At 48.9% G+C, this 12,174-nt stretch overlaps 2 protein-coding genes across 12 annotated transcripts in view; both read left to right on the plus strand.

The window, feature by feature from the left end:
* Nucleotides 1–977: 977 nt before the first annotated feature.
* On the plus strand, nt 978–7,724 carry LOC148836647 (UAP56-interacting factor-like). The gene is made up of 9 exons (XM_088914493.1): nt 978–1,203; nt 2,176–2,310; nt 2,671–2,819; nt 3,544–3,707; nt 3,848–3,935; nt 4,154–4,209; nt 4,467–4,541; nt 5,557–5,683; nt 6,219–7,724. Exons 1-9 carry the CDS (start codon nt 1,101–1,103, stop codon nt 6,315–6,317), a joined length of 996 nt encoding a protein of 331 aa, XP_088770619.1. The 5' UTR covers nt 978–1,100; the 3' UTR covers nt 6,318–7,724.
* Nucleotides 7,725–7,975: 251 nt separating this feature from the next.
* lrch3 (leucine-rich repeats and calponin homology (CH) domain containing 3) overlaps nt 7,976–12,174 on the plus strand; it is a 36,275-nt gene continuing 32,076 nt past the window's right edge. For 9 of the 11 annotated variants that reach the window (XM_088913205.1, XM_088913207.1, XM_088913209.1 and 6 more), the window contains exon 1: nt 7,981–8,221. In XM_088913205.1, coding sequence (XP_088769331.1) covers nt 7,999–8,221 — 223 coding nt within the window. In that variant the 5' untranslated portion in view covers nt 7,981–7,998. Of the gene's footprint in view, nt 8,222–12,174 lie in introns of all 11 variants that reach the window. The other 2 variants (XM_088913211.1, XM_088913213.1) reach the window with 2 other exon arrangements.

Genomic DNA, 12,174 nt, shown 5'->3' on the forward strand with positions numbered 1-12,174 from the left:
GTGCCCTGAAGGCCAGAAACGGGACTGCAAGCCACTTCAATTCAATTGAATTCAAGATGCTTTATTGGCATGATCAATGAATAAAATCAGTGTTGCCAAAGCAAAACAAATGCAATTACCATAAAACAAAAATCTAGAGACATTTACAATGAATACGCAATCATAAATTATTTACATATAAACATATGGAACACATAGCCAGCATCCATATCACCCTGCAGCTCTCAACTGGCTACCCACTAAAGCTAAGCAGGGTTGAGCCTGGTCAGTACCAGGATGGGAGACCTCCTGGGAAGCTATGGTTGTTGCTGGAGGTGGTGTTAGTGGGACTGGGGGGCCCCCCCCTGCGGTCTGTGTGGGTCCTAACGCCCCGGTATAGTGGCGGGGACACTGTACTGTAGTGGGCGCTGATACGGATGAGACGTTAAACCGAGGTCCTGGCACTCAGTGGTCATTAAAGATTCCCCAGGCATTTCTCGGAAAGAGTAGGAAGTTATCCTGGTGTCTGGGCCAAATTTTCCCCCTCTGCCTTTACTGTGGCTCCAAACTGTTCCCATGTATGATCGCCCTGCCCTGTCCAGGGTGTACCCTGCCTTGCGCCTGTTGCTTGCTGGGTAGGCTTCGGCTTCCCCCAACACCATATGGTATAAAGAGGTGAATGACATGACATATGGAACATTATTGGGAGACAGGCTCACTGTTCCTCAGGCTGTGACAGGAGATCACATACTGGGCTGCCAGTTCAACTGAGTTCCCTCCTCCCTCTCCCAGTAGGATTGGGAGTTGTTGTGATTCTGGCAGGTGAGGGAATTCTGGGATTAGATTTGTAAATTTAGGGAAGAGTGTTTGTCTAATCCCAGAATATCTGTCGCAGTTGAGCAACTCTGCCTGTTTCTCCCCGCTGGCAGTGGGAGCACAGCCTGTCCCCTCAGAAAGCTGTTGTCTCCTGTTATTGGCTGTGACGTGTTGTGCGCGCCTGCGCAGAGCGGTTTTCGTGTCTGAATGGACACGGGGAGAAGAAGGAGGTGGGGGGTTAGCTTGCACCGTGCCATCCAGTCCAAAATACAGACGTATACACAAAGGCCTGGCACAGCCCTGACATGAGCGGCATCGGGTTCAAGTCTGGCGGTGTCCCTGCCTTGAGGAACGGCCCGGGGACCAGCGGCGGCTCGGACGGCCTGGATAAGATTGACATGTCGCTGGGTAAGGCCGCACGGAGCCGGGGACTCCAGGTTGGGAGGGAGCCCGCTTTAGTGTTCTTAGACAGCAGCGCTGCGGTAAACACCAGGGGGATGGGGATAACGGTATTACTACTTTCGTGACTGTACGGAAAGCTCCAGCCACCGAGAGACTTGTGGTTAAAGAGCTCGCAGTAACAGCAGGTCCAGCGGTGTGTGTGTGGTTGTCCGGTTTGTGTGAGTTGTGTAGTGTGGCAGTCCAATAGGACAGTTTTTTCGGGTCACCCTTAAATCACCAGTTAGCAAGGGCTTCGACCAATTTCGGTTCAACCACTTTTAAGTGGGTTGTTGAACAGTTCAGAGTTCTAGTCAATAGTTCAGAGATCACGACAGAAAGAGAAGCGACAACGCTCAATACCGTGAAGCTCAGGATGTTGGCTCGAGTAAGTCAGAAATGGCCAATTACTGTATTTATCCAAACCTCATTTGTATAGCGCCTAATACCCTAAGGGTCTGAAAAAACGTTCAGTATGTAGGGGACCCTTTCACCACCCCTTATAGTTATAGAGGGGTCTACATACAACACGTTTCCCTAAGCGGTGTGCATACAGCGTGCATTTCAATCTAGTTTTCTGCATAGTAAAGTGTGTGCGCAGTGTGCACAGCGTCTTTATAGAGTCTCTACAGCATGTGTGAGTTGTCTGGGTACAGTTTTCTGGTCTTCTACAGAATGCTGTTTATATATGCATAGTCTCCTTATTCAGTGTTTAGTGCTGGTCTATACAGAGTACAGCGTTTCTCATAGTCTGTATATAGTGAACGGTGTACCTACACATAGTACGTACATGTCAATTTACCTTGTCCATGATGTTATAAAGTCTGTCTGCAGCGTGTGCAGTCAGTCTGTGTACATGCAATGCATGTCTCTTTTCCCATCCTCTCTCAGGCACTCTTTATTATCTCACACTCCTCCTCTCCTTGTCCTCTCCCCCCGCAGATGATATCATCCGACTGAACAGGAAGGAGCAGAGGACCCAGTGGGCTGGCGCTGGCCCCCGGAGGCCCCGTGTAAATGGCCGGCTCACCCAGGGCTGGCGAGGGCCCGCCTGGGCAGGGGGTCAGCAGCAGAGAGGTAGCTATGTGCCGATACCCTGTTGTGTGTCACACATGTTAATAGACTCGCAGGGTACATACTGGTACTGATTCACTGATAAGCGGGGAAGCATTGTAATTGTTGAGATGCCTGCAAAGGACTTTGAGAAGCCACTTTTAATGGTGCTGTATAAAATAAAGTCTATTAGCAGTGTTGCATTAAACAATATACCCTTATTGAAGATTGTGGGAGATGCCTTTGGCGTGTGTTGTCTCAACATTTTTCTGTCTCCCTTCCTTATTTCCTGTCTCTGCCACATCTGTCACCCCCATCTCTTTTTCCTCTCTTTTTCTCGCTCCTTCTCGTCTGTTTCCTCTCTTGTCCTCTTCCTCCCGGGAGGTGTGGGATACCTGGGAGCTCGAGGCCGGAGGGGGGTGGCCCCCGTTGTCCGCCGTCGGGGTCAAGGTGTTGTTACCGGGTTGGCCGCCCGCAGGAATGCTGCGCTGCTCAAGGGGATCAGCCCCTTGAACCGACCGCCGCTCACACAGGTACGGAGTGAGAGGGTGTGTGTGCAGAGAGGAATGGAAAGAGGACAGAGCGATCATGTCTTAGAGCTGGGAGGCCTTTTAAGTGCACGTACAGTGTCAGTGTGTCTGTGAACAAGTGTGTGATGTCAATTTAAAAGCTATGTCGGGTGCGATAGGGACTTGGACCATTGTCAAGGCTGGACAGTTGGTCAGGGTGTGCTTCAGCTGAATCCTGCCTGACGACAGTGAGCTTGATGTGTTTGCCTGCATCGGCCCTCTCCAAGGCGACAGCTGTGCTGTAGGTGGCATGAGACACAGCCTGCTGATCTTTACCTTGAATGTATCAGAAGGTACATGCAGTCACCATCTCTGTCCTATGCATAAGAGAGTCCTTCCGCATGGATGAGTTAATAATGATAATTGGCAATTCCTTATTAAGGTTTCTAATAAGAAAAGTAAGTGAATCCAAAATCCAAAATTTTAGATGAAATGTGCTTGTCACTAGGAATTCCTCTGTATATTTGCCTTTGGAAGGAAAGGGCAGTGAATTGAGTGTTTGGTCTGTGTGTGAGTAGGATTATTTTTGTTTATGTGTCTGTTATTTCTGCTGAGCAGTGTAGCTTCTATTAGCCTCTCGCTATATCTTCTATATGTTTATGGCCTCTTTGATTCCTTCACACCTCCTCCGTCCCTCACTCTCCTCTACCTCTCCTCCTCTCTTTTTCTCTGTCCCTGCCTCTGCCAGAGACCACGGCCTCTTCTTCAGCGCAGGGCAGTCCCATACAGACAGACGGATGCCCAGTGGCGAACATACCGGCAGGTAGATTCCCAGCGACAGCCGTATGGACAGGTGGACACGCAGAGGAGCCAGGGCCAGCCCCTGCACAGACCCGTACATCTCCGCCGACGGTGAGCAGAGAAACATGTTAAACAGCCATTAAGCACAGTTTTGTGTTCACCGTCCTCTCATCCTGTCTCTCAGGCTCAGCTGCTCTATTTTGTGCTTTGTCACTGTGTTCTCTCTCTGATCACCTGCTCTCTCTCTGCAGGAACATACTCCCCACATGGCCGCCTGCCTCTCACCATGCCCAGAGAGAGGCTCGTCAGGCCACCTTTCTATTCCGACGTGGCCTAAAGGTACGCACCTCTTTTTCTCTTGCCCTCTCCCCTCTTTTTCCTCCTTCTCCCCCTTACACTCATCCTTAAAACCCCTTCTGCCCCCTCCCCTCCTCCTCTGCAGGGCTTTCTCATGTCAGTGTCAGAAGGCTCCAGAATGAAACACCACTGCAAAATTGCATTGAATTCCCTGATATAGTTGTAATTACTTTGTGCCTTTCTGTTTCTTTCTCTCTCAGGTTCAGGCCCAAGTTCAGAACCCTGTCTTGTCCCCAGCAACCCAGAGGACACGGCCGTAAGTCTGCTTCTTCGTCTCATTGCTGGATTTAACAGCAGACACTTGAGTGCATGTGCGTTAAGTGGAAAGGCTGTGAGTCCTCCCACTGCGACTCAGTTCTGATTCAGTCATAAAATAATATGAATCAATGTAATGCAGCTCAGATTTGTAAGCCATAATCCAGTCTCATTCCAGTCTTGTGAATGTGTGGATCCTGATTGCGTATGCAGTTCTTTCCAGTTCTGTACAATTTGCTGTATTGCCCTTTGCTCTAGGTGGCGCACATCGACCACTAGCGGAGGAATCCTGACCATATCCATTGACAACCCCACTGCCAGAATACCGTCAGAGTGAGTCACAACACTCCATTATAGACGTTGCAATAGTGGTCTATAAAATTGTTTTTTTTTACAATGGTACAATGGAGGCTATGTTAATACCTGTCCTAGTACAAATATAGAGTGGTTTAAAATCATGGTTTTCTTCCTCTGGGAAGAGAGCAGACCATATACAATGGGCCATGTAATAAGCTCCACTTTTTTAGTTCCAGTCCCCTTTTTGCACTTATTGTAACTCCCAGGTGGGTTTACTGTGTGTTTGGTAACGGCACAGTAGAATACTGTCCAAACATTAGGGTAATGAACAAAAAGCATTGTATGACAAGGCCCCAGACTGAAACTTAAGCGGTCACAACTGTGGCCAAGTGATGTGCTCATTTTAAGACTTGTTAACATTGCCATCTGGAGCTAATGGTGTCTTTGCCTTTAAAATAAACTGAAGAGTACCAACAAGCAGCTCTTCCTCATGCGTCGCGGGTATGAACGGTATTTATCCCACACTGAAAGTGAAAAATGAGTGAGGGGTGTTCTCTCCTCACTACACTGAAGAAAACAAGCAAAGGGAACTCCTCCTTTAAACCACAGTGTACCTGGCTCCCCCGACTGACATATTTGGCACACAACAACTGGATCTAATGCCCTTTTGATCTGATTTGAAAACAAGTGTCTCCTTGGGTAAAACATTTTGTCTAGAGCACTGTGGAAGAATTTGTATTTTTGTCCCTCCTTGGGGCGCCTGTGGCTGGAAGGTTGCTGGTTCAAATCCCGTGGCCGGCAGAGGAATCCTACTCCGTTGGGCCCCTGAGCAAGGCCCTTAACCCCAGCTGCTCCAGGGGCGCTGTACAATGGCTGATCCTGCGCTCTGACCCCAAGCTTCTCTCCCTGTCTTGTGTGTCTGTGTGTTTGCGAAAAGATGAATTCCTAATGCAAGAAATTGTATGTGGCTAATAAAGTGATCTGATCTGATCCTTATTGTCACATACACCTTCCCCCTCATGTTACCATCCAGCTTTCTCTCTCTCCACAGCCCCCCCCGAACTCGTGTGCTGCGCCCCCCCCTGCCCCCCACCCCTCTCAAGCAGGAGGAGCCAGAGCTGCGGAAGACCCCCAAGGGTGTGGCACTGCAGTTTGACATTAACAGTGTGGGCAAGCAGGTAATTACGCCCTCCTCTGTGGCCTTTTATCCCTGTTGACACTGTGTTCATGGCAGCTCATGGGGAAACCCAGGAGACCCTGAGCAGAGACAAAGCTCCCCGCCCTGCCGCCCATTGTATGCAGCTGTCTCATGGTTTATTTTTTCACCACCAGGTGTCAGTCTTTCTAATCATCATTTCAGAAGCTCTGATTTTCTGTTGATCTGGGAGGTTGTGTGTGTGTGTTTGGGTGGGACTGTGTTGTATCTGTGTCTGTGACCGTGTAGTTCATTACTGCATGCACTCATGTGTAATTTGTCACTGTGTGCGTGCGTTTGGGTGGGACTGGGACTGTGTTGTATCTGTGTCTGTGACTGTGCAGTTCATCACTGCGTGCCCCCGTGTGTAATTTGTCACTGTGTGTGTGCGTTTGGGTGGAACTGTGTTGTATCTGTCTGTGACAGTGCAGTTCATCACTGCGTGCCCTTGGATACGCTGGTGCCAGTGTGCTGTTCATCACTGTGGGCACTGTGCTAACCCTGCTTTCCCCGGGCAGACGGCCATGACCCTGAATGAGCGATTCCGCATCCTGAAGGACCAGCGCTCAGAGGTGGCGCAGAGCAGCAAGAGCAGCCGATTTGTCACCGTGGGATAACAGTATACCGAGGCAGCCAGTCAGAGAGAGATGCTACTCATAGACCCCTCCCATCCCCCCAGCCAACACTCTCACTCTCACATGCGCCGGACCCAGGGGGAGAGGCGAGGAGGGGGTGGACAGTCCTGCCCCGGCAGGGAAGCACAGGCCCCCTCTGAGGTCGGGCACCAGACACAGACCCTCCTGTGTGCTTTTGGTTGACTCATGGGGGGAGGGGCAGAGGAGGGAGGGGATCTGGAAATGAGGAAACGAGAGAGAAAAAGTTGTAATAACAGAAAATGCTGCAGCTCTCCCTCCCATCGCTGAAAGAGTTTTGGCGTTCCTGTTGGATATAGTTATTCTCCCTTGTTGTTTTTTTGCATTGATCCTGTTATTCTCATATTTGATATTTGTTACTGTGTACGTTCAGGGATGTTTTCGGTGTTCTGAATAGCAAAGGGAAGTTGGCTGAGGACGATGCTCTGACGCACACTCAGTTTGTGTTCTGGGAGGGGGAGGGAGTGGGGGGTGGTGGTGTTCCAGCAGGTGGGGGCATTGAAATTCTGTTCGGTTTTTTTAGACTTTATCATTTTGAGTTATCTAGATTTTCTTTATCAAAGACAATTCAGAAAAGGGCTGCTTTTATTTTGAAGAGTCTGTGTTTCTTTACAGCATGGAATCTACCTACGTAACCTGAGGCCCTTCCAGTACACTCCAGATCTCACACTTCCATCAGCACCAGCTCTTTTGACTTCGACTCCATGAGGAATGTCAGCAGTATTGTATTGATTACTGTGAATGAAGGGTACACTGGAAGGGCTGCACATGGAGTGTCTTGGCTTTAGAGCAGTGATGGGTAGTTCTGGTCCTCTGGATTTCATTCCGCCTCCAATCATGAAGAACTGATTATTTGCATAACGAGTTCACCTATTTTATACTTTATGATGTTGCCAATTGGAACATACCTGGAAGCCCTGCAGGACTCCAGAGCTGCCTGTCCCTGAGGCAGAGTAACACTGCTGTTGTTCGGCCTCCTGTTGCAGGACAGTCACTGCAGGTATCGATGACTGCGAGTCTGACCAGCTGTTACCCCTGCCGGCTAAGAAGTGCTGTTTTCCGAAATGCCAGACTCCCGAGTCAAGCAGGTTGGCCTGGTATTTGCATGGCAACACTAATGTTCTCTGGTTTTATAGGCATGTATTTTATTTTGGTTATAGTTTTGTGACTTTGCTTCACCTCACCCAGCTCTGACGTGGGCTTCAGTGTTGTTTTTAATTCTACTTTTGTTGTTTGTGTGTGGATGTTTTTTTTTCATGACATTTTTGATCTGTTATTGGTCTTTATGGAAGATGTTCACGTAGACAAAAAAACGTGCAGGGTATTTTCTAAAAAAAACAAACTAAATAAATGTAAAAATGTTTAACCATTTCAATGAATTATTTTCTGTAGTCAGTGTTTTCCTGCGCAAATAAATTCATACTATTAAGACTATGCGCCTTGCCCACACTCAGTCAATTCCCTACTCGCTTTCATGTTCAGGCACCACGCATGCTCTATGCCCTAAAGCCGAGCTTTTATACGCATGCTCCTTGCCCACACTAGAATCTCCCCTGCCAGTGGCTTCAGAACGCCCTCAGTTGCTGCGCAGACGCAAAGTATGTTCAGTCCCACCGACTGAGAGACGGTGGGAGTTAGCTCTATAATGGCGGCTGCGGTCTTGCTGTCGGCTGAGGGCCCCGGTCCCGGTGTGCCAGGAGTCCCTGGTAGCGGACCAGGAGTAGCGGGACCCGCCTCCTGGAACCGCTCACTGGACCGAGCCCTGGAAGAGGCTGCAGTAACGGGGTTCCTCAACCTCAGCGGCAGAAAGCTAAAGGAGTTTCCGAGGAGTGCCGCCAACCACGACCTCACGGACACGACCCAGGCCGGTAGGCAGCGCCCGAGGGCCGCTGAGAGATGCTGGAAGAGACCGGGGGGCCGGGAAAATAGTCCGGGCACTCCCTAAATTATAGACCGAGAATGTGCGGCTCTGCGAGCGGTTTGCAGGCGGGGAGAGACGGGGTCTGTGCGCGTTACTGAGCGTCTGCAGTTGCTTGACATGTTTAGTAGCCGCTCCGTCAGACAGCTGTTTTGAAGGATGGTGGAATGGAAAAACAGCTCGGCTAACGCGTGTTATTAGTTACATTGCAATTCGTGGCTGATCATATTATCATGAATTATTAACAAGAGGTGTTTAGTCGTGGCTGGGAGAGCATTACGGTTCCTTTGGAGCTGTTGTAGCTGTTGTGAAGTTTGTCGGAGTTGGGCTGTGGCGGAGCAATGTGTTCGTTGCCGTGATAATCCACGCAGGACAGCGCCAGTTCGTGGGAGATCCCTGTCTCCCCACGCATAGAGTAGCGGAATGACTGGAGAACAATCACGATTTTGGCTTTGCCTTGTGGAGTATAAGACACCCCTCCACCCACTCGGCAGCCGTGAGTCCACTGTGGAAATAGCCCTCGTGATGTAAACACTACCCACAGCCCTATGGGAGCCGGGATGTGTGGGGGGGTCGTAACACCTAGCGGACTAATATGCATAGATAAGCCTCTCTGGATGTCTTGCTCCATTGCTAATTTGTTTGTGTATGTGACAGGGATAACTTTATTTTGATCAGTTTCTGGCAGTCCCGTTGTTGACACCCCTGTGGAGAGTGTGGCAGTCCTGGGTGTGGATGTTCGTGGATGGGGTGGGGAGATGGCACACAAAAGACGCACACTGACTTTGTGTAAAACAGGCTTGTATGCTTTCACGCAGAATGACACTGGCTGTGTACACACACCCACACAGTGTGCAGACTGCCAGCCTAGCCCAGGAATCCACCTGTCACGTTGTTCAGAGGGACAGTCGGCTGAGTGAGACAGAAGCGCTTTGCTCCTGGCAGCGCTGTGGGATGTTTCTTTGTGCTTAGTAGTGAGTCAGAATGTATTAAATGATGGGAAAGGCTGAGGCAGAGCTCTCCTGGCACGGTTATGGTGTGTTTTGTGGGGCACCGGAAGACCGACAACGGAGCTGGCTCTTTTTCACTTGATATATCAGGATTAGAGATCTTTGAATTATTTGGCTGTGCCTTGCAGCATAGAATCTAGTGAGGTGCTCATTCGTTTTTTCCTCTGAACATTCTGGAGTCAGAAGGGATTCGCGCTGAGATCTGAGGACGGATAGCTCTCTCCGCACAGTCCCCCACCCGATCGGCAATTCATATCAGTAGTGTTAAAGTAATTAATAATAATAATAATTGCTTACACTTATATAGCGCTTTTCTGGACACTCCACTCAAAGCGCTTTACAGGTAATGGGGACTCCCCTCCACCACCACCAATGTGCAGCATCCACCTGGATGATGCGACGGCAGCCATAGTGTGCCAGAACGCTCACCACACACCAGCTATCAGTGGGGAGGAGAGCAGAATAATGAAGCCAATTCATAGATGGGGATTATTAGGAGGCCATGATTGGTAAGGGCCAATGGGAAATTTGGCCAGGACACCGGTACAATATGTAACAGAGATTGGAGGTTATTGAATGTGTGCGTGTGATGATCTGTCAGTGTATGTAGGTCAGTTCTGTGCATCTAGCTCGGGCGGCAGTCACCTATTGATCAGAGGGACCGTGCAGTTATTCTCAAGCAACAGCCCCTATCTGTGTAAACTGGCACCTCATCTGACAGGGGGGAGTGTGCTCAGTGTTTCATTTGCTTGTGGGTATTGTTTCTTTTTTTGGGAATAGAGAGACAGGGTGATATGTGAGGAAAAAAAAGAAATGGACTAACATTTCTAAAGTGTGGTAGACATTTCAATTAAATCCCTGCTTCAATAAATTGTTCTAATAATAATATGCAGTGCTGCATGTCAGGAACAGGGTGGCGGTCCCTGCAAGGGTGATAAAGGGTTTATCACAAGAGTCATGTGATGCTCTCAGTTTGTACAGCGGCACGTTTACCACAAATAAGGAACTGACAGTGTCGGATTGAAGAAATGACTGTGATTTCATCTCCCTTGCTACAGGCTGCTAGCTTGTGCCAGATCTCACCTGCTGGCGTTGACTCAAAAAAGGAAAGAGGCCTCATGTGGAGGTCGGTGATGCCAGCGAAGGCGAAGATGTCTGGACTGTAATGAGAGGGGAAAGGCAGGAAATTTCCTGGTGCGCGTGCCCCAGGGTGAGCTGCCCGCAGTTCAGGGGCTGAGAGTCTGCACGTACACCGGCTCATCCCTTTACGAAAAGGGGAAGCGACAAGTCTTTTTACCGCATGGGGTTGAAGTAAAGATACAGCCTCTGACAATGACTTGGTAATGGGGCTTATTTAAATCCGCAGAAATGGCCTAGTGATATTGATTGCTGCCATAAACGGGGATTGGCACTGTGGCTAGTTTGTGGGTTGAACCCTCCACACTTCCAAAAAGCGAAGCTGTCCATGGTGTTTCGGCATTTAATGTTCAGCTGAGATGTTGGTAGTTGTTGGGATATTCTTTAGCTAGCAGAAAGTCATAACCTCAGCTCCTCTCCCCAGCCATACACTCTCTCTGTCTTTGGCTGCTATGCAGACACATCAGGCTCTTAGTCCTACACACACCTGTCACAGAAAGTTGATTTTGTGTTGTGGTACTTGTAAAAAATATTCATTAGGCTGTTTTACCTAGCAATACAGATAAGATTCAGAAAATCTCTCTGGGGACGTACAAGGAGAAGCTGCTTTAAGTGACTCAGGGTTAGACATCAGCTGGCGGCCAGTGGGTCTCCGGTCTTGCTCCCTGGGATCCCAGAGTCAGCTGCCTGCTCGGTCCAGCTGAGCTCTTTCCCTCTTCCATGCCTCTTAGGCCTCAAACAGTTGGAACTTGCAGGGTACCTGTAATAACATTGGAAAATCTGCAGCTGTTTAACAGCTGAGGACTAGTAAAAATATTTTTGCTTGTGGTCCGTACAATTAAGTGTTCGCTTGGGTACCTCAGAGCTAAGCTATGCAAAAAAAGCTATGTAGACGGGCTGTGTAACACAGGTTAGCTGAAAAGCCTGACAGGTCTGGGTCAGCATGTTAACTTTGCAACTTGGGTTAAGGATTGAAATGCTTTTCTGTTTAGTGAAGTTTGGGTCTGAATTTAGCAGTGTTTCCTTGCGTGCCATCCGAGGCACTAGACAGGGAGCCTGTGCTCTGGATACTCTTTGCTGCCCCCTGCACTGTTGCACTCGAAGGTAGGCTGTAGAAGAGCACCCGCTGCTACACTGCCAACCCACAGCGGAGAGGCTGGTCTGCAGACATGTCCTGCAGATGTGTAATCTGCTCAGCCAAGGCATGGGCTCTCGGTACTTCATTGTCATTTTACTGTCAGGCAATAAAATAAAGCTGTACAGTAGCCAAAGCAAGCAGCTCTGGCCTTTATCCTTGTGGCTAATACTGTCTTTGTACAGTCAAAGCTTTTGTAAGATCCAGCCTTTTTTGTGCAAAAATGTCCATCTTGCATATTAGCTGCAAATGAATATTGGTTTTGAAAGAGACAATCGCATTTATTTAAATGAAAAAATTGTCTGCATTAACCTGCAGTAAAGCAGGAGGATGAGGGTGTGAAGAAAGCGGTGTAATTCTAGGTTATCAGCAGGAGAGTTGTTCTAGGAGGTCAGGTTAAAGGCCTTGTTTACCGGCGATGTCTTGTTCATGTTCCCTATCTGTACTCCTGAGTCACTGTGTGTCCAGTTATAGAACCCTCATGTGCTCCATCCTTCTGCTGAGAAGTAAGACTGAGATCCTGTTGTTAAGAGACTCTGCAGCAACTGTTGTTGGGACAGCCTTCACCCTCAAGTCTCTGTCAGTCACGTTTTGAGTGCAATTTCTGTGAAATGACTGATT

Source organism: Atractosteus spatula, chromosome 4, assembly GCF_055471065.1.
Source record: "Atractosteus spatula isolate fAtrSpa1 chromosome 4, fAtrSpa1.hap1, whole genome shotgun sequence".
NCBI lineage: Eukaryota > Metazoa > Chordata > Actinopteri > Semionotiformes > Lepisosteidae > Atractosteus > Atractosteus spatula.

What these genes read in the sequence shown, in the direction of transcription:
- LOC148836647 (XM_088914493.1), top strand. Translation starts at nt 1,101, where the DNA reads ATGAGCGGCATCGGGTTCAAGTCTGGCGGTGTCCCTGCCTTGAGGAAC. An exon ending in CCCGTACATCTCCGCCGACG is followed by an intron (nt 3,708 to 3,847) that starts GTGAGCAGAGAA and finishes CTCTCTCTGCAG; the next exon opens with GAACATACTCCCCACATGGC. An exon ending in ACTGCCAGAATACCGTCAGA is followed by an intron (nt 4,542 to 5,556) that starts GTGAGTCACAAC and finishes CTCTCTCCACAG; the next exon opens with CCCCCCCCGAACTCGTGTGC.